This window comes from Nipponia nippon, unplaced genomic scaffold (genome assembly GCF_047370975.1).
Source record: "Nipponia nippon isolate SJK-2023a ecotype South Korea unplaced genomic scaffold, ASM4737097v1 scaffold_15, whole genome shotgun sequence".
In the NCBI taxonomy this organism is placed as follows: Eukaryota; Metazoa; Chordata; class Aves; order Pelecaniformes; family Threskiornithidae; genus Nipponia; species Nipponia nippon.
In genome coordinates this window covers 5076309-5100076 of record NW_028262331.1, presented here as the reverse complement: position 1 = coordinate 5100076, position 23768 = coordinate 5076309, and the positions used below count along the sequence as shown (strand labels likewise).

General features: G+C 40.1%; 1 protein-coding gene across 10 annotated transcripts in view; it reads right to left on the bottom strand.

The window, feature by feature from the left end:
* The window catches only part of CUX1 (cut like homeobox 1), a 280862-nt gene that overhangs the window by 65085 nt on the left and 192009 nt on the right, over positions 1–23768 (bottom strand). For 2 of the 10 annotated variants that reach the window (XM_087751486.1, XM_087751487.1), the window contains exons 11-20: positions 22788–22976; positions 17033–17091; positions 12013–12061; positions 10881–10977; positions 9117–9788; positions 8054–8119; positions 6593–6694; positions 3528–4354; positions 1927–2092; positions 1216–1272 (exon numbers count right to left, since the gene is read on the bottom strand). In XM_087751486.1, coding sequence (XP_087607612.1) covers positions 1216–1272; positions 1927–2092; positions 3528–4354; positions 6593–6694; positions 8054–8119; positions 9117–9788; positions 10881–10977; positions 12013–12061; positions 17033–17091; positions 22788–22976 — 2284 coding nt within the window. The remainder of the gene's footprint in view (positions 1–1215; positions 1273–1926; positions 2093–3527; positions 4355–6592; positions 6695–8053; positions 8120–9116; positions 9789–10880; positions 10978–12012; positions 12062–17032; positions 17092–22787; positions 22977–23768) is intronic. The other 8 variants (XM_087751488.1, XM_087751490.1, XM_087751489.1 and 5 more) reach the window with 5 other exon arrangements.

The following is a 23768-nucleotide window of genomic DNA, read 5'->3' as shown; positions in this document are numbered from 1 at the left end:
AACTGTAACACTTACTCTTGCATAGTATTGATGCTACAAAAAAGTAGTCAATGGCACGATTTTAATGAACAGCAGCGTATAAAACGTAGCAGGAAATTTCCATGTTCACTAAATGCTTGGCTATAAGTAACAATAGCCCTATGATTGCAAATAATTTTTTCCCATTTTGGTTTTGTTTTCATGGCTTGTTTTTACCAGGGGCATTATTTTTTTTTTTGCTTTTATCTATTTATTTTCAACTGTTCTTCTTAAGGAAAACGTGGACTGCATATCATCACAGATTTTCTTCTAGTAAAATCTTTTAGAATGCAAAATAGTTTCCCAGTAGAGAGAAAAAGCAGCTTGGTTGGGATATTCAGAACAAACCCAGCAAGCTCCAGAAAAAGAAGAGTGTTTCAGAATGGCAGAAAGGTGAAAGAAGAGCACAACCCATCCTTCTCTGTATCCTGAAATGCAATAATTCTCCCATACAGGGCACTGGCTGTAAGTACAGAGCAGGGCACAAGTATTTTTCTAGAGTACAAAAACAGCCCAAGTGGTTTATGTCAGTTAAGCATATCATGGGTAAAAAGTCTGTGTGGGTAGAGTTTGGTATCCAACAGCAGGAACACAGCTGTTCTGTTCCAGCCTCCTTCCTATACTGTGGCCATCTTATAAAACCTTTAGCAATTCACTTCTCTTTGACACTCATCTTTGCTGCATCTGCTTTTTTGCAAATGGAAAAGGGAGGGAGAAAAAAAGGTCGGCTCGGAATATTTAATGAAGCTTGAGAAAGAAAGACATAACGTGGTCTTTTCCCCACCTTCAAATTAACAAAGCAGATTTTGTGCAAATGAAAGTGGAAAAAAAAATATGCCAGCGAGTAAGGCAGCTGGAGTATGTAGATCACATTACAAACGAAAAGCTTGTTTTACAGCCATTGTCACATGTCAAGTTGATAAGCTGAACTATGGTAAAAAAAACCCCTACAGAGCCAATGATCTCTAAGATCAGACAGAGTCTCTTTACCTAATATATGCAGCTAAATATGTGTACTCCCTACATCTGCCATAGCAACAAGGAGAGAATGAGGAATTAACTGTGTTAATAAAAAAATTGAAGGGTCTCCTGTATGATACAACAAAACACGAGAAACCTCTCGGCATCAAAGCAAAAGAAACGTAACAAAAGCACAGAGAATTATTTCAGAGCAAATCATTGAAACCAGCTGATTACCTGAGCTTGCACATCCCTGCTGTAGGGAATCCTGTAATGATGTCACAGAGTGAAGGACTAGATAAGAGAGGAGAGGAAAATCAGGGAACAATAAAAGGAGATGCCAAACCACAAACTAAACAGTAAGCAGGCTCAACAAATAGCAAACCGCTTATCTCGGCAAGGGCACGCTGCTCATTTAAGTCAGTGGCATTATAAGGGTACAACTGAGGCCAAACTCTAGTCTGGCCTTTCTGTATCAATAGGTATTAGGATAAGAGAGAGCCACAATAAAAGCGTAATTGCAACACAGCACTCCCCCTCTAAAGCTTATTTCTTCTAGCTCACCTCCTGAGAAAGCAATCAATATTCTCCTAGGAACAATAAAAATCCCCTATGCAACCCTAAGAAAACAGCACACAAGATTTTCCAGCTCTTTGGCCAAAATTTTTTGAATTATGTATCATATTCATGCCTAGATAATATCATCCTAATTAGGAACTTGATAACTGGTGCTTATCAATTAAGCATAAACGAGTGCTTCGTTCGTAAACATTCCCAGCACGTTTGCCCCTAGGGACTGGCTGGGCTGAGAGGGTGGACGCTGCCACTTCCAGTAACGCCTGGACTAGCACCGGGCACAAGACAAATTTAAAAAAAAAAAAAAAAAAAGAAAAAAAGAAAAAGATTTCCTCCTCCTCAACTCAAACAACATAGTGGAATTTTAATTACCTTGTCCTTGTTGCTGCCCTTGTGCAGGCAGGACACACTGTCCCAGCTCACCATTCAACCAGAGCTGCATACGAATAAATGGTTCTCGGCCTTTTTGGGTCAATTTACTCCATGGCTTTGGCCTGGAGAGCATGTCACTGACACTTCCTTGGGACAGCCCCAATACCTGAAGTGAAGCAACCAAGAATGGCACGTTAACACATTTGATGTGGAAGGGGGTAATTTAAGTCATTTTGGTTTCCTTTACTGCTATATCACTCAAATTGTTTTTGTATGGACAATTAGTAAAACTGCAAAACTACATCTGTAGGTAATTGATGGAAATGCTTTTCTCCTGCCATGGTTTCCTTCTGGAGCATGGGTTTTTTTCCTGCAGGAACGGAGCAGCAGCACAAACGGCAAAAGGATGGCACAAGATTTGCATGCTTTTCATATTTTGTGTCAAATAGTTTCATCAGTTCTAGCAGGAAAACCACAGAGTCCAGGCACACACAGGCAGATAAATCAGGAAATGATTGGCATGTATTTTGTTCTCAAACAAAAATAATTGGGACTTTTGAGACTAGGCCTATATTTGGTTGATATTTTTTTGGTATGAATTATAACGATGTGTGTTTTCACCTGTAGTAAAGGCTGCTCCACATAAGTAAATATTTAAGAATACAGCCGACTGCAGCAAAGGGGGAATTTCAGACAGGCAGAATGCAATTACTTGCCTGGAATTCAGCACAGGTACAGGGGTTAAAAATCATACTTAATGAAAGCTGCCATGGGATCTTTAATGACCCCAAGAGGTCAGGCTTTTCATTTTACATCTTAGTAAAAAGGTAATAGCGTGATGCCAGCTCCTATTATACTATTACATTGATTCAGTTCTTTATAGGAAGAAGAAACACCAGATGTCCACCACTTATAGCCTGGGAAGTATGTTCTGGTGGTTGGGGACCCCCCCGAAATCCCACGTGTTCAATGCTTAGGGTCCACAACGTGAGAACTTCAGAAAGCCTTATCGTGCACTGCAGATCTGTAATCAAACATTGCTTAAAAATGTCTGAAAGCACACTAAGATACCAAGCACCAGGTGTAAGAAATGACTGTGAATTCCTGACTTAAGACTAAGGAGAGGTAGGGGATTTTCCGTGTGTTTGTTTAAATACCCTTGTGCGCATTTCCAAATATTAAAAAAAAGGAAAAATGCTCTTGTGTCCATAATCTTCACTTATAACAAATTTAAGACTCTCCAGTCATGACAATGGTATTACTCAAATATTCCATGAATTCATTACATTAAGCATGAAATATCGAGTCTCAATAATGTTTGCTCCAGCTTTCAATGCTTCTAAACTTGAGGGCCCCATTTCTAATTACTAGTGGCTGAAGCCAATCTTTTTATAAAAACCTACGCAAATCAGAAAATACAGGAAAACTAGTACTTTCCTTTGTGATCTTGTTTTTTTACATAGTTAACATACGAAGCAAAAACATTTTTCCGTAAGACATATGTGGCATATCCCCCTCTGTTAAACTGAGCACCGTACCAACGTAAGGAGCACAATGCACATTCACAATACTGGTGTAACAAGATATAACCAGTTCTTTACCTTTTCCCCAAAGATCCTTTGGCAGATGCCATTCTTTGCTAGCTTTTCTTTGACCTGCCGCGTTAGCTCTATCGTATCCACTTCCTGGTACATATAAATCTCATACTGCTCAGGTGTCAGTGGAGGAACTGAAGGTTTGGATGGCTTTGACAAAGACACGATAGGGGATGAAGGGAGGGGGCTATTTTGTGGTGTCTCACTGCGACTTGCCCCAGTCATGCTCAATTCAGAACTCTGGGAGTACGGAGATTCAGCGTTTGGCCACTCTTTCCAATACTCTGAAGATGATGGTCCTTGGAGCTGGCTACGATCTGGCCTAGTCTGATTGCTGACCTTTTCTTTTCCACCACTGGCTTCCTCAACTTTTATATCTTCAGGAAGAGCTGTATTTCTTCTCTCATGCTGCACAGTATTCCACCAATGGTCCTTCCAAACACCACCACGTCCCAACTCATTTTTAACATGCCTCAACATACCCTGGGCAGAATCACTTATTCCATGAAGCTCTAAAACAGGTGCCTCCTGAGGCTCCTTTTTGAGCCCAGAGAGGTTCTGCAAGGCAGAGATACTGGAATCAGTGACAGATGAATGTTTCTTCAGGGATATGGCCAAAGGAGAATAGCTGGAAACCGAAGACATTGCAGGTGTAGATACTAGTTTGGGGGACAGGATAGAAATGTCAGCTTGAGATAAAGGTGGTGTTTTTAAGGCAGGTTCAAGGGCAGCCTGCTGTGCCTCCATTTCGCGTCGGGCTTGTTGCAGAATGGATCGAATAGCATCATCAGAATTGCCACTGCTAGATGCAGAAGGCGGCTGAGCCGGCTCAGCTATGAAAAACAACCAAAAGACTAAATGCAACAGAGGAATATGCTTTATATTCAACACGTGCTACTGTAAATATTTCCCTGTCAGAAAAAGGGCTGCAATACATTTCTGGATGGGAGGGAGGAGTTTTCACTAAGCAAAGATTTGCACTTTTCAAAATAAGGTAAGATTTCCAAAGTTCTTCACTGGAAAATTTTTATAGTTGCCAAAGTGCTGGACATCTGCACGCACAGACTCAACTGCAGAAGTCTAATACTACTTGCATGTTTTCCACCATTGTAAAAATTTTCAAATAAATGCCTTTGAAAATCAAGCCTTCTCCTCTTCCTCCCCCACCCCAAGTGCTCAATAACATTTTATAGTTCTATTTACAAAGTTATTTAACCTTTCATGTCTCTCTATCTCCACAAATGAATCGTAACACACACTCAAAACTGAACACAGCTGCATTCACCTGGACAGACTATTAATACCCTCTTACAATATAAATAAGGTGAGTCCTTTTAACTCCAGAAATATAACACACAAATTACAACAAAGCAAGAACTTCAGTAAGAGACTTCATTATTTCATTTAACAAGTTAAATATGCTCCTGCTTCCTGTTTTTTCTTGTTCCTTGGTCCCAACCACTGAAATCAACAGCTCTACAAAAATCAGGCTGATGCCTGGCCATCACTCTGCCTTATCCAAAGACCTAGAATGGAGCCATGGGTGCCTTCAGAAGACATAACACCTAAATGCAGTATTTCAGTGGTGAACCAGGACTCGCGTGGCTGTGCTGCAGCAGTCAGGGATGCGCAGAGATTGGTACGCGGGTGTAGAATTATCTCTGCAGAGCCAGGAGGTTTTTGCAATGGCATCTGTTTCCATTTAAGTTAGTCTCCACTGAGGTCCCCCCTGCTTGAAAACCAATTCCTCTCAAAGCTACTCTACAAAGAATGGGGAAAGTGAAGCACTAGATAGTAACAGGGAACCCATACACTGCAGGAAGAGGCCTCAAAGTAAAATAGGATTTGAAACATGCTGTGTATTATTCTAGTAATATTATGCCTCATCTGAATACATTTCTGAATTTGCCTCCCTACATTCCTCCCTGTCATACACTATAAAATACGTGAAAAACTAAGGAATGGGAAAAAAGACAGTGGGACCATCTCTTCTGTTTTATCTACTGGTTTCATAGGGAGTTTTGAGGCTGGATTAATATTTGAAAGGAAGTCTGAGATTCTCAGTTGAAACATGCTACTGAACAACATGCTTGCAGTTTCCTGCACACAGCCCACATTTTTCTCTATGTAATCATTACTTGTATAAAGTCTTATTATTCAAATCGTGTATTAACTAGTCTTTTATATTTTGCCATGAGATTAGCTTAGTTTTCATTTAAAAGACAACTATCCTATACTGTGAAACAGTATTTACTTTAGAAAATGAAACAGAAGTAATGCACAGTACTCTCTACTTCAGCATTAGCCCTTTAGCAGTGCGGGAAAGTTGGGAGGGCTATGGATTAGACAGAAATGTTAACTACATGACAGCATACAATGAGAAATTAAACTTATCTCGGGCTAAGATGTTAAACTAATGATGGCTTTGGGAACGGATATGCTTTTTGGATTTGCCAGTTCATTCACTAAATACATTCCGTATCCAAAAATAAAGTCAAATAAAAGTTAGAACTGAGTTTGCCTATATTATAATTTCAGTACATGATGTCCACAGTACGATGGTACTATATGACTGGTAATTGCTGGCTAGATCATGACCTTCACCCCGACAAAGCCGTTCCGTTCCCTCTCCCATGCAGTTGTGTCCCTGGGGCCTGAGTTAGACAGAAGACAAGAGAAAGCAGGAGCCATTCCCTTTTCAAGGAGCAAAGTGGTAGAAGAAAGGATTTGGTAGGTACGTCCTGCAAAGTGACTGCCCGCAGGTCTGGAGTGGTGTAAATGCGGCAGAGCTCTGCACTTGAGAAAGAAGGTGTTTAGAAATCTCACAGTGTCGCTCCCCTGAAAGCAGGGCAGAGCAGAGCAGGCAGAGCACTGAGCAGAGACCCCGCCAAGCTGTGACACGTGTAACCTTAACTTGGGCTGCCTTATAAACAGAAATAACACCACTAAAAAAAGTTCTTCAAACCTACACTCAAGGTTTTAGGAATATAATTACCTGACCAGAAAGCTCATGGTAATTGTTTTAATTAAATTCTGAAATAAAAGGAGCAAGAGGCAAAATGAGACCGTACCTGTTTTCTGTACTTGCAGCTCCCTTTTGGCTTGTTCGAGAATGGATTTGATGGCTTCATCAGAGCCAGTCTCTGTGGTTCGGATTCTTGTGGTTATATTACCTGAAGAGGAAAACAAAACTAATGACACCAGGAAAACTTTTATTTGTTTAGCTGTTTTTTTAACACAAAGACAGACAGCATATACTGATATACCACCAGCATGACCTGACGAAAGTTTACATAGGACCTTTACCAACGTTTACAACACCAAGAACATACTTAACATAATAAAAGAAAAATATCCTCGCTGTGCAAAAGCCTGCCCGCTAGCTGCACTGGCACGATGCGAACACTGACATCATCAGAGGAAGAACTAGGTGGTCAGATATTCCTTGTCCAGGATAACACATATAGGTCTATTTTTTTCCTTTTCTTTGTTTTGGAGGGGGAGAGGAAACAGAAGGGTAAAGAACCAGAGGGGAAAGGAAGACAGCTAAAAACATAAGATCAGGAATCACCTTAACAATTGCATCAGCTGCTAGGCAAGGTAGGATGAGTATACATTCAGCCCAAAACAGAATTAAAAAGTAACTAGATAAAAATAATTTTTAACTTTCTAGAGGTTAATACATTAAGAGAAACAGTCATTTAAGTGCAGATACCATTTGAAGTACTCTCCAGCTAAGAGCTATTACTTGCTTGTTTGGTTTTGTGTTTTTTAACCACTAAGGGGAAGAAGAGGAGGGAAAACTATGACTGTGAATGCTACTGCACTTAACTGCTTTTTTCATTATGAGATTGTCATTTGTAAGTGAGCTAGATAATTTCTGACTGGGGTCAAAACAACTACAGAGTTTTGGGGTACCTGTTTTTGCTTTTTCTTCTTCATGTTGTCTCGCTAAAAAAAAATTCTGCAACTGATCTATAATGAAGAGAAATGTTTGTACTTCCTCTTCAGTGATAATTTATTGATCTGATGTTCACTTATCTTGTTGTCTTTTGCATACACCATATTGAAGTAAGTATCACACTAATTTAACAGCGTATTAAAGTGTATTTGTCAACATAAGCCCCACGAGAAGAAGTAAATCTAGAGCAGAAGCTGTATCTGATTGATGTTAGATTATATGTAATTGTGCAACTTTCTCCCTCCAAAATCACAAAAATAGCAAAGAGAGCATTTCAATAGATCTGATGATTTTATAAAGCCACTTCTATCACTTATCTCTTTTGATCTGCGTATGCAGTGATGTTGGGAGTGGAAAAAGTATCCAAACAGGGTTACGTTAGTACAGCAGCAGCAGAATTAGAAAAAGCAAAGTGTTCATCTAACCCATGGTTTGTTTTATACTTACTGTCTGTTTTTCTATCAGATTCCAGGCCAGAATCAAACTGCACAGTTTTAAGGAAACACACAGCTAAAGCACACTCCACTTCCTAGGTATTGACTGCAAAGAAAAACACCTGCCTGTGACGTACCTTCAGACCCATTTCTTCGTTTCGGTACTTCCTGAAATAGTCTGTTCAGGTTCTGGCCTGGATTCTCTGTTGAAAAACAAGTTTGGTAAGAACAAAACAATCAGGGGATGGTTGCTCTGACATCACGGGCTGTGTGACATGAGAAGCTAGCAGCCTGTCTCTGAACGCGAGGGTTCGAGCTGTCCTCGCCCCCTCGAGCCTTTGTCTGAGCGCTGGAGGAGCTGGCTACTTTGGAAGAAGCAAGGCTGGCTGATTTGTTAATAAAGATTACAGCTACGTTCGGAAAGGAGATTAGACAGATATAAATAAATGTCTAGAGATACCAAAAATGAAGAGGTTAAAGATGGGCAGATAATCCCCTCAAGTACAATCATCAAAAGGAAGAACAGATTATAAATCTAACAGTGTGCACTTTCAATTAAACAAAATGTAGGAAAATCCTGCCTGTCCTTTCCAATATTTCTTGACTGTAAACAACTTACTTTTCAGTTTCTCTAAATGTAAATCTCCGTCTTCGCTTAAGATGAATCACAATGAAACGCATGTTATTTCTTAAAACCACTGCCTTAAATATGCAAAGCTGCTTTAAATTAGGATTGTTTTTTAATTACTCATCTCACGCATCACCTATGATATCTTGTCAAAACACTTTGGGGAAAAAAAAAAATCACACAAGACACAACACAAGTCTGGTCTCAATAAACAACCCCAAATAAAAATTTTCATATATTTCTGAGGGGTGATACCCTTAGTAGCTACTGACCCTTTTCACTCTGTATTTAGCTCTGACATGGAGCTATTGGGAAGTGAGGGATGTAAGTGTCCCTGCTGCTTGCCCCTGCTGACACACACAAGTCAGCGGCTAAAAAAAGCAGAAGCAAAGATACTAACCTGCTTAAGTGCTGAAAAGCAGAGTTAGAAAGCTGTACTTTCTGTACCTGACATCTGATTCGGGTGAAAACAGCAGCAACGCACAAACGGCCCCGTACAGGCAAGCTTCCAATTTTTAACATTTGTAACTAACAAGAAAATAAGGCAAGACCCTCGGCCGGCGAGCGCTTACCTCTTTGTCTACCCTGGATGCTGCGAAGAGCCAAGATGTTCTGCTCGTCCGAGAGGAACTGCTTCATCTTATGAAATGGCTCCTTGCCTCTCACAGTCAGTTTATTCCATGGCTTTGGCCGGGCTAGTATCTCACTCACAGACCCTTGCGACAGTCCCAACACATAATGTCCAAATATCCGCTGTCCAATATTGTGCTTGATCAATTGCTCTTTCACCTGACGTGCAATTTCGGCTGTGTCTATCTCCTCGCCTTCAGAGATGCTCCCAGCACTTTCTGACTGGCTGGGAGATGGGGCCATGCCATTTACGTCCGGACTTTGTTGTAATGGACTTTGGGAAGATATGGAGTTTGTGCTGTAAGGACCTGTTGAAAAAATCATGCTTGTGCTTCCTGCTTCCTGCATTGCCTTGGAGTAGAAGGACTGCATTAGCTGTCGCTGGAGGAGAGAGTTTAGTGCAAATTTTCCTGTGGAGGCCAGGGGTAAGCTGGGGCTCGCCAGGGATGAGCTGAAAAAGTCTTGACTTAAACCCGTTGGTGAGAACTGGTGTGTACCATTAGTATTGGAAGCCTGCTCCCCCGCGTTGCGGAGCAACTGAGAAGGAGGGGAGGCCGGCAAGGTTGCAGGACGCTGACTCTCAGGCTGGTCTTTCCCTTTTCTCCTGGCTGACCCTACAAGGAAGGTCAAACATAATGCATTATGGGGGATCAAAGAGGGAAAAACCAAGATAAAAAAATGCAAAGTTTGCCCCGCAAAGGGAAAAAGTGCAGGTTTACAAGGGCCAATGAAGTGGCGGTGGGATTTTTGTTTTCATTTTGTTTTTGGTTTGTTTTCTTTTTTTTTTTTTTTTCATAATTGAAATTTTAATAAGCCAAACAAGGCCCCCAAAACAAACAACATGCATTTCATGTTTGCACCTTTCTTGTATGTTGCAGCCTGGAGAATCCCCCTTACAAACATTAAAACTAGAACAATTACATGAAGTGCAATTATACATTTAAAATAAATGCAGTTACAGACAGCAAGTCTCTTTGTTGTCTATCATTCAAGACATTACTCATTGGACCTGACTGAACCCAAATGCAGCAAACATTTACATTTTGGAACAAACCAATTTGAATAAAGGAATCACCGTTAGGTGGATGCACCAAGATCACTCAGTTAAAGTCATAAAACGCTTCAGAATTCAGTAATCCCAGGGCCAGTGGCAACTTTTAACTTTCTTCCAGCTGCAAAAACCATAAGCATTCAAGTATCTGGAAATTCCATGACTTGCCATTTAAAAAATGTGCACACAAGATGTAAAAAGCCCACATTAGGAAAGCTAAACGGCAAACGCACTTTGCTGAAAAGAAAGTATTTTGTTTTTCCAAACTGACCTGCTGGTGGTATATCTAAGTGTATCAGACAGGAAGATTATTGTGTTCTACATGCAAACATTTTGCGTAACATTGTGTGTGGGGGAACAGACTTCTGGTGCCACGGATGAATTTGTTCCCAAAACAGAAGACAGCGTCAAACGCTACCACTTGGTACATCTTGTAATGCCTCTCTTTCCTAACCTTTAAAGCCTCTCTGAGGTCTCCAAGTTTTATTTTATTATCCAGCCTATAAAACTCCAGAAATCAAACATTATTCAGTGTTCCTGTTGCCTCTTAGTCTTTCTCCCATGCATTAGCTCAGACATTCATCTCTCACTCGGCCCTCCCTCCCTTTACAAGACAGCGAACAAACCAGAATAGCTGAAAATCGTGTCAACCTACCACTCAGGTCACTATTTGTGATACGCAGCGTGGCGTTCTCAGACTGCAAGGAGCGGTTCTTCTCCAGCAGCAGCACCTCCAGCGGTTTAGATGCATCCTAAAGAAAATCAAAGTGAGAGGTTTGTTTCTAAAAGCATTAAGAGTCTCACTCAGGCACTAAAAAGGATTTCAGAAGAAGAAAACAAGTGCTCATCTCTGCTATGAACGCAGCTAGGGAATTCACCACGCATATATTTGCAGAAATCACTCAGTGCTCCTACATGAGCCATATAGGAGATTCACTGTTTAATTTTCATTGTAAATCATTCATCAATTCTGCATTATTTTGAAATGTGTAATGGAACATTTTCTTAATCCTACTTATTTTAAAATGGTACTGGCAAGCTTTCAATCTAAGAGCTGTAGACTTCTTTTAATCTGATTAAAATAGGAGTTAAGATTATATTATTTCTTCTAGGTCAACTGACCCAAGTTAAGCATTTCCTAGAAATGCTGTGTTTCAGCATAAACACTTTGTTCAAAAATAAAATCAGTCACAGAAACCTGCCATTTACCTTCCACTAAATATCTAACCCTTGATCATTACAAAACATAACTGAAAATTAATCCCAGTATATTGATATTCAGTTCAGATTTCAGAAGCAGGAATTTAATTCATAACCTTTAAACTTAAGTAAGATTAATTTGCTGGAACAGCAGAGCTTTCTCCTGCTTTCTCAGTACTCAAAGGTTTGTTTTCTTTTGTGAACATTATTTTCAAGGCTAACAAAGACTTAAAAATGCTAAAATCCTTGCTCAGCGTACTGTCAGTACAAGAACATGCACATCTCAGCGTAGCTGTACACTGACTCTGGTATCTTCAAAAGACTCAACTTCACAACATTATGGTTATCCACTCCAGCACAGCTGAAACGTCACTCTTTGTCCTTGACCAGTTGAAAGAAATTAATAGGCAAAAAATGTTCAGTTCAGCTTTTTTACATAAGAAAACATCAGGAAAACAATGATCAACCCATATGTCTCAACATCAACAGGAAATTCTCCATGCCATCACCAACAAATTGCAAGACAAAATTTTTGTTAATTAACTGAACTGCTGAAGTAATTAAGAAAACAAAAGTAGGTTCAGTACCTGCGCACCAGAGCTTTCAGATGGTGCAAACTCCATGGATTTCAATATACTGTGGAAGGCAGAAAAAAAATTATTTTCTATTTCTTCTTTTCATAACAACTGCACTAATGAGCATTAACATTATCATTTCCTACTCTCCAGCAACACTACAAGTGATAACAACTTTCCTTGCAGTAACACAGACTCATAATGAATATAGAATAACTATTCAAACTAGTTATTGGATAAGAAAATTTTCTCGAGCGTCATCTAAATCATTCCATATGCAATCCCACCAGGCCAGTTTAAAGCGTAAATTTAAAGGTTAATAAGTATATAACATTTTAAGCTGTCAGAAGCGATATAAATTTATCTGTGAAGCTTGAAGGGAATGAAAAAGTTGTAGCAAAGCAACAAAACAGGGGAATCACCACCACAGTTACAGTACTTTATATAATATACACCAGCTCACATATCAAGGAAAATATGCACAAATAATCTTCCCAACCAAGACACTACAGGCTAAAAGGCAGTTTTTCATTTTAATAACCTCCTAGTTCTATGGCAAGGGGAAGACACGATGGCACAATATTTCTTAAGAAATATGAAAGATCCAAATATTTATAAGTACATTAAGAGAAGAATCTGATAGTCTCATTGTCAATATTTTATATAAATACTGAGCGGTCAAAGGATGTCTCCCTTCAAAGTCTTTCATTTAAAGTTGTATCGTCTGGCAAACGAGAATCTTACAGGAATACAAACTTATTACTAGGCTTTGTCTTATAAATTTTTTTAAATAGGCCTGCTGCAGACAGGACGTTAAGTTCCTCAGACTGAAGCAATAAATGATTTCGGCTTCTCATTGTACAAAGATGACATTCATTTGTTGAAGAAAAATACATAAACAGATATAGATAGTGTTTATACAGCATTTTTCATGTATAAAGCACCAGGAACTTTGTGAAGCAGGGAGAATATGTTTAACCATGTATTAAATGTGGAAACTGAGTCAAAAAAAGCAGAAGGCCAGTATTAACACGTAGGGACTAGTTCTGGATGCCACGAGGAGTCAGCCAGGCACCCAGCACTCATCAACTGCTGCAGACCATGTGGCGTCCAGCTCCTCTATAAATCTGTCCATCCATTAATCCGGAATTAGATGTCCAGTAAGTGGCACTCTGGAAATCAGTGGCCTCAGTGACTCATTCAAGATCGCACAAAGTCATAGCAAATCCAAGAAAAAAAAAAATCATTCCGAGACAGAAACCTCATGTATTTTGCATCTGTGCCTACTCACTGCATGCAGTGTTAATTCTGACAGGCACGCCTACAAATACAATAATGAATAAAATCACAAAATTCTGGCCATCATTTTTTCATACAGCATCATTGGATGACACCTCTTGCCAGCAGAAATTGCTGTAGATTACAGCCATCATCCAATGCACAAGCACATAAAGTAACGCTGTTAAGACTGCTTTAAGTGGGCACAGCAGCTCACCCGCATGCAAAAGTGCCTCGTTTCTGCTGCTAATGGAGTCATGCCAGTGAAGGAGAGAGGTTGTGCATTAACGGCTCAAGTTCTTAAAGGTCCTGACATTATACTGACATGACAGGCAGATATATACAGGCATATATACAGGTTGCTAATCACTGCTGAAAGCAAGTGTTCCTTGGGACACCTCTTCAGGGGCACAGCTCTGTCTACCAGGACTCCAAGGTGCTGGGGGAGATAAATATACAGAGACTCATCTAGGGAAAACCCCAGTCACTGGTAGGTAACTGTTTTCATCCTCCCATGGATTCTGCAGGGTACAGCCTCTGAAAGGACAGCAAGTAGTAATATATGTCCTCATGACGGTCAAATAAGGAGACCTATCTGAACGTAAAAAAACCCAATTTGTAATAGCAAATTATGATGTGGCAAACTTCCCGTGGCAAATCACAGGTGTTTCTCCCATTTCAGTTCAGATTAGCAGTACCCTTGCGACGCAGGTCTCCCAGTAATCCCCACTTACCCCACTTCGGTTTGCCATGCAGAGCAGTCCTGGAGCATATCAACCGCGTTCCTTCTGGATGAGACTAAACCAAAAGAAGCTGCACGCTCTCGAAGGAGCGGTTGTGATGTGCTCTGACCTCTACCGTGCTGCCTACAGAACCAGACTGGAACCAGTCGGAAGCGCAAAATAAGCCTGAACGTTATTTAGTGTGTTTATCAGGTTCTCCGCACCAAAAGTCTGGCTTTGAAGCCCTGATCGTGTTGTGCCCTCCGCTTGCACAGGCTGCTCTACCAATGCACTTTGGTGCCGAGCATCTGCTGCCAGCTGGGACCTTCAAAAAGGATCCTGAACCTTGCAGCAGCTGCATTTTTCAGTGAGCTTGGAGCAGGCATGTGTATTTAAAACTCAGCTGGAAACTTACTGACCCCTGCCTACTTAAAGTGGATTCTTTGCTACCTGAAATAGCCCTCTGGCAATTTCACAGGTAATTTCCTATACACTTAGAACCCAAAATATACTAAAAACCAAGTTGATGGTATCTCAAATTGCCCGTGGAGGAATATTCACTACAGCAGGTTCATTTTTTCAAAAAATGTAAAAGTTAAACTTATCAAAAATGACTCTCCAAATGTGTCACAAAAGAGACATTTTCCTCAGGAATATGAAGAAAGCAAAATGTTTCCCCTTTGGATTCCAGGAATATCTTTGCCCATGAGATCTCAACTCAATCTGCTGCTCAAGATCAGTTATCTGCTTTTTAAAGCAATGATCTTGTGACTTGAATCTGCACATCTAAGACTACTTGAAAGATCTTGCTCTAAAGCAAAGCGTGCATTGGGACAGCTCGACTTTCTGTTCGTATGATCCCGACTGCAAAGGCAGGAGGGTTAGCACTGTCGTATTACTCGAGAGGGAACTGAAAGGACACACAGAGCTCTCAGATCTTAAAAATAGGTTTAGAAGCCATTTGGCACAAAAGCCAATACAGAAAGCAAGGAAAGCTCCCATCCCAGATCTTGACGTGGACCCAGTTAAGTTCCTCCAAGGTTAGAAGTTGGCTGATATTGAGATCCCTCAGCCTAGAATGCCTCTAAGGCATCCTTGAGAGGATTAAGGAAAGTACATCAGTGCCAAAACAACTGAGAAGTTTATGCTCTTTCTTCCTTACTGACAAGATATCACTTTTCTTGGTGCATATGTGCGTTATAAGCAGCTCATTTTTGTCAGTGTTTCAGGGCACAAAGGCAGGCACAGTAGGATTCAGTCTAAGGGATACCAGATTTACAGCAATAGACTTTTCAGAGTTTCACTTCAGATCAGACTGTCACTATCAGGTGATGTACATTTAGATTTTGGCACATCTTTTGCACCAGATGGGAGCAGAGAGGGTGGCGTGAATGAGCTGCTGTGACGATGCAGCATTGCAAACATCTTCAGAGCTCTCACAGAGGGTCTTAACCCCCCACACCATCCAGCAGGATGGTGCGTGGACCCCAGGCCACCTACAAGCTAGCTGGCTGTTCCTCCAAAGTCAGCCTGCCCAGAAAAAAAATGTTACCCACAAATTAGGCGATATAAATGCTGTAACAGCCAGGAAAACAGAGTTAATTACTCGCACCCAACAAAGGCCACTTCCAGGAGATTCTCCCATCTATTTCACTGCAGGCTCATCTCGAAATAACAGGAACATGCAGAAGCACCATATGAATACTCCTATGTCATGGCTTCTCCTGGACCTCTTATCTGCCTTCCCATCCCTCCCCTCATATAAGTCGGTGTTGTAAAAAAAAAAAAAAAAAAAAAAAAAGGCATTACCACCAGGAATACAGGGATCTAAATGAGTTTTGTATCTAAAATAAAGGTATTAAACCAGGTAGGATTTAAAACTCATTTGGTGTTTTGGCACATTCACATTTAGTAACTCAAATTACCAAATTGGAAGGTTGTGGCCTAACTCCTATTCACGACTTTACATATGAGGGCATAAACCAGCTGAAATCTGTAGCCGAGTTTCCTTAACTCAGGAGAGAACACGGACGTATTTACCCGTATCACTAAAATGATGACCCTTTTTTGAGACCAGTTAATATCCAGCTATAATGACCAAAGAAATGGTCAACTCATTTCACTTGACTGAAACTATATACCTACATCAGGGTGTGCTGCAGCTGGCAGTGAACCAGAACCGCAGCCAGTGTGGCTTGAATATAATAGCACCAGGGGCTGGGCAGTCATTGGGCTTGCAAAACCAAACCTGCTTTCCATATTCTCAAGGGATGTGTAAACAAAAGCACGTGATTACCAGCCTCATCTGAAAGACCTCATTAAACAAGGTAACATTTTTTCAGTCTTCTTAAAATACACACAAAAATGCCAGAATGATGAAAGGAGAGATGGAGTTTCTTGCAGTTATTTAAACCTTGACACTAAACATATTTCCAGTCAAAAAACTTCTCTTCTGAACCTGACAGCTTATCTTGTTATAGTTTAAAATGAGGCTCTTTTAAGTATCTTAAAAAAAATCCCTTGAAATAGGAAGAGGCTGTTTGTGGCTTTAGTTTAAAACCACAATATATTAGCAAAAATATACAGTGAAACAAGCTCAGCATTAAAATGGTAAGTGCTGAACACTGGCTGGCAAAATCACAGAAAAGGTATTATGGTCAAAGGCCCTGCATTCAATTCTTGGTCCACATTACATTCAGCTGTTGGCTGGGGATTTTTAAAGAGTGGTCCACCTAAAATACCACAGATTTTCAAACTTTTTACCCTTGGTGGATGATAGTTTTAGCACCTTTTCTTCATGGACACTTGAATTATTTGCCATTACAATACTCTGCTGCAACAAAAAGGAGTACTCTCAGATACAGCAGTTGCACTGGTTCTAGACGCAATTTCTGCCAATATTCCCAATTTCTCCGTCTCTGTGGTTTTGACTGAATTCTTTATTGTTCCAAGAACACAGATTTGCGGCTTCATTTAACAAGCATTGTTAAACTAGAGTTTGTGAAAAAATTATGTAAGCATTTAATACTTACTTTAATTCTTTCTTAACCTCTTCATAATCAGCCTGTCCTTTCAGTTTTTCTTCCAGTTGCTTTAAAAGAAAGAACATGGATTTAATTATTTCGATTTTTTTCTGCAGGCTTTCAAAATCATCTTTAAATTATTCCATATATACAGCAGCGCACAAGTGAGGGTTAATGACTCATACCTAATTTACATATATTAGAAAACAAACTATAACCAATTCAACGTAAACACAATTATACCTCACTCTTCCTTTGTTTACAGAGTGCCAAGCATTACAGAATTCAGTAGGTCCCAATTTGGCTGTTTGCAATATCACTGACATGTTCAATAAAGAGATCGGGGCAGAAGGTATTAAAAATGGGGCAACTGAAATTTTTACGAAACTGATAAATCGAGTAAATAAGCGGGATGCTTTGGCACATACTGTGTTCTTAATACGACAGTTCTTGATAACCTTATCTACATGAAAAAAGGACTGAAGTTGTTGTTGTTGACTGGAACGCTTTAGGCTTGTAAGACTTCTACAATGCCTCATGCCCAAACAAAACAGCTGTACCAAGTTGTTTTATAAGCATTACTTATTGCAATAACTAATATGATTACACACCAGAGATGAAGCATTGAGACCAACTCAGCAGGTCTTTTCGCTCAGGTCTGCCTGACCTGGGGCAGTCTCAATGGCTTCTCTTTGGTGTGAGGATGCCACAAACGTTGAAACAAACCTCCTAACACAATCCATAACGCAATGCCACACATTTGGACCTTACCCAAGAGCCCCTGCTCCCAACAACAGTGCTCATCACTACAGGATAAATGCTTCAGGAGGCCTAAAACATAGTGATACATAATTGATGCCGTTACGTTGGTTGCAGAAGCCACATGAATTTCTCACTAATAATTTCTTTGCTTAGTACAGGCACACCTGATCTAAGCAAAGAAAGAACTTACTGGCCTGCAACTTCCATGGATAAGTTCAGGCTAGCTCTGCTTCACTTAATTTTTGGTGTTAAAATTGGCACAGAATCCCAAAGGTCACAGGAAACAGAAATAACACAAGGACGTACCACCCTCAAAGACAGAGCATCGACTTTGAAAAGGAAAGGAATATATGACACGAAAAAGAAAAATAGGGCTTTATGTCCAGGAGAGGCTGCCTTCAGTGGAGAAGTGAATTCAAAAAGATCCTACACCCACTCCTGGGCTGCTCGTTGAACGCAGGAGGAAGGCAGGGAAGGGCTTCTTTGAACTTGGGTAATTTTAGCAAACCCGTTTAAAGTGCAGCCCCATGAAGTTCTGCACCAGCAGAGTTACGGGTGTGTGAACAGCAGGGCTGGGACAGACGAACAATTAGATGTGGGAACCTCTCACCCATGCTGTCCTCCCGAGTAAGCCAGTGTATAGGTATCACCCATCTCAAAGCTATCCAATGGGTACAAGCAGCAAACCTAAACACTGTGTAATACAGCGCCCACAGATAAGTGAGTCCATCATCTGAGCCATCTTAATAATTTAAATGAGGCTTCTTCAGATGGCAACAGCAGCACGATGGGGCTTTGTTGGACTTCCAGCTATTTTGCCATCTTTTAAAGGATTTCCTGTCGTGCCCTTTCCAGCTCACACATTGCTGAGATTTCTGCCTTGCCTTTAGTGTATATATTAAAAAGCAGTGACAAAGTGGACATCCGTGTTATCAATACACAGCCCTGTTAAATTCCTCTTTCTGCTTTTTGATACCATAATCCACAATCCTTAGTCACTGCTGACAAGAAGCATCTCCTGGCAGTAATACATGAGCCCCTGCTCTGGCAGCTGCTCAACAAGCAACTCTTAAAGGATCACCACCACCGGCTGTTGCAGGAAAGCAGAAACTGTTGTTAAGTGTGGAATTTGCACTCTATGGGACACTGATGAAACAAGCAGCCTCTTAAAAGGTCTGGTGTTCTAGCATCCTCAGCCATCAGTAACTTGAGCAGTCATTAGGACTGTGTTAAAAAGAAAAAAAAACATGTCTATTTCAGCTAAATTTTTTTTTCACCTGGAATAAATACAAGGCAAGTTTTAGTCATTTCTTCTGACATGCCCTGCCTTATCAAATTCCAGTTACTAACTGGAATTATAGGGAGTACCAGCTTTGCTTTCTATAGCAGACACAGTGCTACAGGTGTTTTGGCCCTGCTAAAAAACCCTATACTGATGTAACGAGGAAAGTCCTCATTGATGTGACTAGGAAAATCCTACAAATATTAAAAGACGTTTGAGGTTTTGATAACCTCCAATGTGTGTTGAAATCTCGTTATACACATGTACTATGTAATCCCAGGGCCCAAGATGTCACTTCAGTTCTCCAAGGTTTAAGGAGGGCCAGCTACAACATGCCACAAGGTGAAGCAGCTTTCCAAGCTGCAGCTCAACACTGAGCAAAACCGAGTTTCTTCAACAAGGAATCCAGCTAGACTTTTTAATGCACCAGATCAGGCTCAGTAAGACTGGAGAGGGAACTTTAAATGAAGCCAGTGAGCCAGAGACCGCTTGGTACTGGGGAAGAGACTCAGCATCATGACTGACAGCTTTAAAACTCAATGCAGGCAATGAGAGGACCCTGCCGAACATCATGCAACATCTTTCAGCTCTCCTTGGCCATGTCACTCTGCCGGCTGCTTCTGCTTTTTGCTGCTCTACAGCTTAAAGCAAAGACAGACTACAATTCACCTCTTCCTTAACTCTGTGACTCGTAAGATCTTTGAGTCTACAGCAGATTAGCTTTCACACTAGGGATAACTGGCTATTTACACTATCCTCAGTATAAAAAGTACTGGAATAAGTGTAAAACAAACGATATCCTGGATTAATATATTAGTTACTTACGCAAGGATATGCTAAGAAAAAAGCCTTTTGTAGAAATGGATATAAAATACAGAAAAGCTAATGATTCCCATTTTAATGCAATCTATATTAAATGTAATTCTGTATAGGGATATGCTATACCTTGAAAGTATTTCTGGAAATTTTAAGTACAGAATACAGGGAAAAAAAAAAAAGAAAAAAAAGATGTTGACAGAATGAAGCTGTTTTGGACTCTCAGGTACTTGTATGCTGTTACAGCAGTATGGCAACCAGCAGTATTTTAATTTGAATTGTATAAAACACACATACATCCATCATTCCCAAGTACCTAGTACAGAGATTGTTGCTATGGAAAAGCTGCACCTAAATGTATACTTTACTAAACAATATAAACTAACAACTGAGAATGCAATGCCTGTATATAAGCAGACCATTTAGTCACTTGGCATCTTCCCAGTCAGTGACTGTTTTAAAATGTATTAATATGGTAATTGTCTCAAAGAACCCTGGAAAATGCACAGAACATGGTATAACAAAGGTTCAAGCTGTGAGACAATCTGGAGGAACTAATATCTTGCACTAAATATCAACCTGGTTAATTCAGACAAAATATATTCTAATATCCTCCAACACACAAAAATGCAGGGAGGCAGAGGACAGAGGGAACTGACTGGTGGCATTCCTGCACACTAAATTTGCAAATATTCCATGTTAAGGAATCGTCTTGCATTTGTTGTATGAATGAACCCATGTTAAGCATGGGCTGTATTAAGGGGCTTAAAACATCTAAAAAAAACCCCTTAGACTAATGTCATAGTTTAGAGTGGTAAACTAAAAAGCCCATATTTCATTAACCCAGGTTATTTGATGTATCTCTCTGCTAACTAGCACTGTTGTATTTTAACTGGGTAGCAGGGAAGCTCTAACTCCCAGCAACAAAGGGTTAATATAATTATAGTTAGAAAAGTCTTGTTACTAGAGGACATGTTTTGATTATTAGATCAGATGAAGATAAAGAAGCAATAATTTTGGAAGTATTCCTGTATTGTTTCATTAAGTCATAGAGTATTAAAGAATTCCCCCAAGATATGATCTGAGAACATTGCTTTAATTTGTGAAACTGTGATTCATTTTTTGTGGAGGCAACCCTTACAATCTCAGTTATTTCAGAAGCAATTCCTCTATAATCAAACACGAGATCAACACATCACCACTGAGACTTGGTTCTTTGTACAACAGATCTCAGACACAGGTTTTCCCAGCACTTTGGGGTAAAAGTATGTATTTTGAAATATTTTTATAGTGCAACAAATAAGGTTAAAGAGGGTTGAAATGACTAAAACTTTATCAATAGAGTCACTGCATCAGACACTATCAACAGGAACCTAAATACGGAGCATTAGCCAGGCAAGCCTATGAGAAAATGGAAGGAGATTACTGAAATGAAAATCAAAGACTTGCTCTGTCATTTCTATGATCCTATTCCCTTTGAAGTTAATGGCTAAACTAATACTGACCTCACCAGGAACATGCTTTATTCCAAGAAAATCTGTCAAGTGCAAGGACTCAAGATATTTTCTACCAGGCTTTATGAAAAAATAAAGAAAAACCTGTAACATGGATGTAGCCAGCAAAATGTGTCCCTCAAAGCCAGGCCAGCTCCTTCCTCCCTCATTAAGAGTGGTGTCCCCACGGTGACAGATGGGCAGAGACCGATACTGTCAATATACGAACCTCATGGGTTTCCTTTGCTTTACTGAATTTTCATAAAAATTCTGCAAGGCTGTCTTAAAACATGCAGAAAGCATACTGAATACAACACTTCAATTTTCATCCCTAACAGACATTTCTCCACATAAATTACGCTATACCAGAGCAAAACTAGTATCCACTAAAAAATGTCAGAATTAGAACAATTTGTAAGAGTTTCAATTGAACATTAAATCATTCTGATAGAGGAAAGCTACCCACACCACAGTCAGAGCTAAGTGGGTACTATCGGCCTCCTGCTTTCAAAAAACTCTCAGACTATGAAACCTGCAAAACTATGAAGTCTTTAATGGAATAGATAAATTTATCTTGTTTACACTCTGAAGCTCATAGATGGTAGAACAACGAAAGAGACAGGAGTTACAGGAAACTGATTCATAACACATGTCAGGAAACATTTCTCATGCTTACTGATAGATCACAACCGTGTGGGCTAGCGCACAAAGAAAGTAAAGCTGCTGAAGCAAAGGGTAAAAGGGTCACTCACAAAATTGTTAGATGTTTCTTCTGGTTTTAGTGCAGTGCTACTGGTATGCAAATGAGTGTAGGACTGGACTGCTAATTATAAATGGGAATTACTGTGCAGCAAATATGCAGTTAAAAAAACAATTAAACGGTTATTAAGGCTAAAAAGCCTTCTCTCTGTGTCTTGATTTTACTTGTTTTTATGCTCTAAATGATACACTTTCCTTTTCCAGTGGAGAGAACTGGAGGGGGTAGCAGGTAAATTCAAAGATAGACCATAGCACAATAAACATTCCTGGCAAATCTGCAACAGCAATCACTGGAATGGGAATGAAAAGTTTTAAAATCTAAGAAGGATTTTTGGTGCCTTTTCAGTTCAGCTATTTCACTACATATCCATGGGAAATATATCTTGGGTTTTGTTGGTGGTTTTAGTTCTAAAGGTAGCCATGTTCTGCAAAAACAAATTTCAAAACAATGAGAATTAGGTGAATTCAATTTCACAAAACTGCGATCACTTAGAATAAAATGTCACAGAAACTAGAATTCAACATCATCCTGAAGAAGTCAATGGATTTTACGGTGCCTCTCAGAACCACAGAAAACTTACATCAGTAAAACCCAATATTGGTATGTCAGTTATATCCTTCGAAAGCTGCTGAGCACAGCACCGAGCCTTACTTTAAGTGTGCTGTTCTTGGCGGTCAGCTGCTGCTCCAGCTGTGAGATTTGGCTGCTGGAGTTCTCCCGCAGCTTGGTGAGGCTGCCCTGGAGTCTCTGGACATCTTCTACGAGCTGGGCGATTTCCCGCTCCTTCGCAGCCAGTTCTACTTCCAAGCTGGACCGTGTTAGCACCTCGATGGCCTGCTCCTAATGTGAAAAAAAAAGTATTAGACCACATAAATAAAAAAAGGCAACAAGCTTGAATTCAGGGCAGTTAGGTAAGGACCAAGCATGGCATCGGGTGGCATGAGAGACAGAAACAATTTCTGAATCTGGGACTTCCGTAATTGACTGCGTGAATCTGGAAGATGAACCTTTCTACTCCCCAGGACAGCTCTTTGGTAAAATAGGGATAATGGAGAGAATAGATTTCCCTGTTTCATAAGTGCACTGGAAAGATGCAGCCGTGAAAGCCAAATGATTCTATTTAAATCTATTTATTATTAATAGTCCAAATGCTTTGACAACTATGAAAATCTGTGCTTACAAAATACTAATCAGATAAAATATTCTGAAGTAATGGAGCAGAATTTCTTAATCAGGAACGGCAGAGTCATGTGCCTTTGGCTCTTCATATGCATACTGCACGTCTCAGGCAAAATTGTCAAAAATTGCCCCAAACTGCTGCTTCCAATGAACTTGCTCCTTGCATGAAAATTGTTCCCTGTTAACATTACTGCTAGCAGCTAAAGCCTCTCCTCCATGGGGATGAAGACAGACGTGACAGCTGTAAGACAAGGCCATTTCTCCCTTTGCTCTCCACTTTCAGAAATTCCCTCTCCTAAATCAGGATCTTTCTTCTTCCAGTTTCCCACGGCTGCAAAATCTGTCCTCAAGTCTGAAACTGCCCCAACAGACCAATCTTCCAGTAGGACAAGCAATAAGAGAGGACAGAGAAGTTAAGAAGGTAGATCTATTCAGGAAAGATAATACAGACTA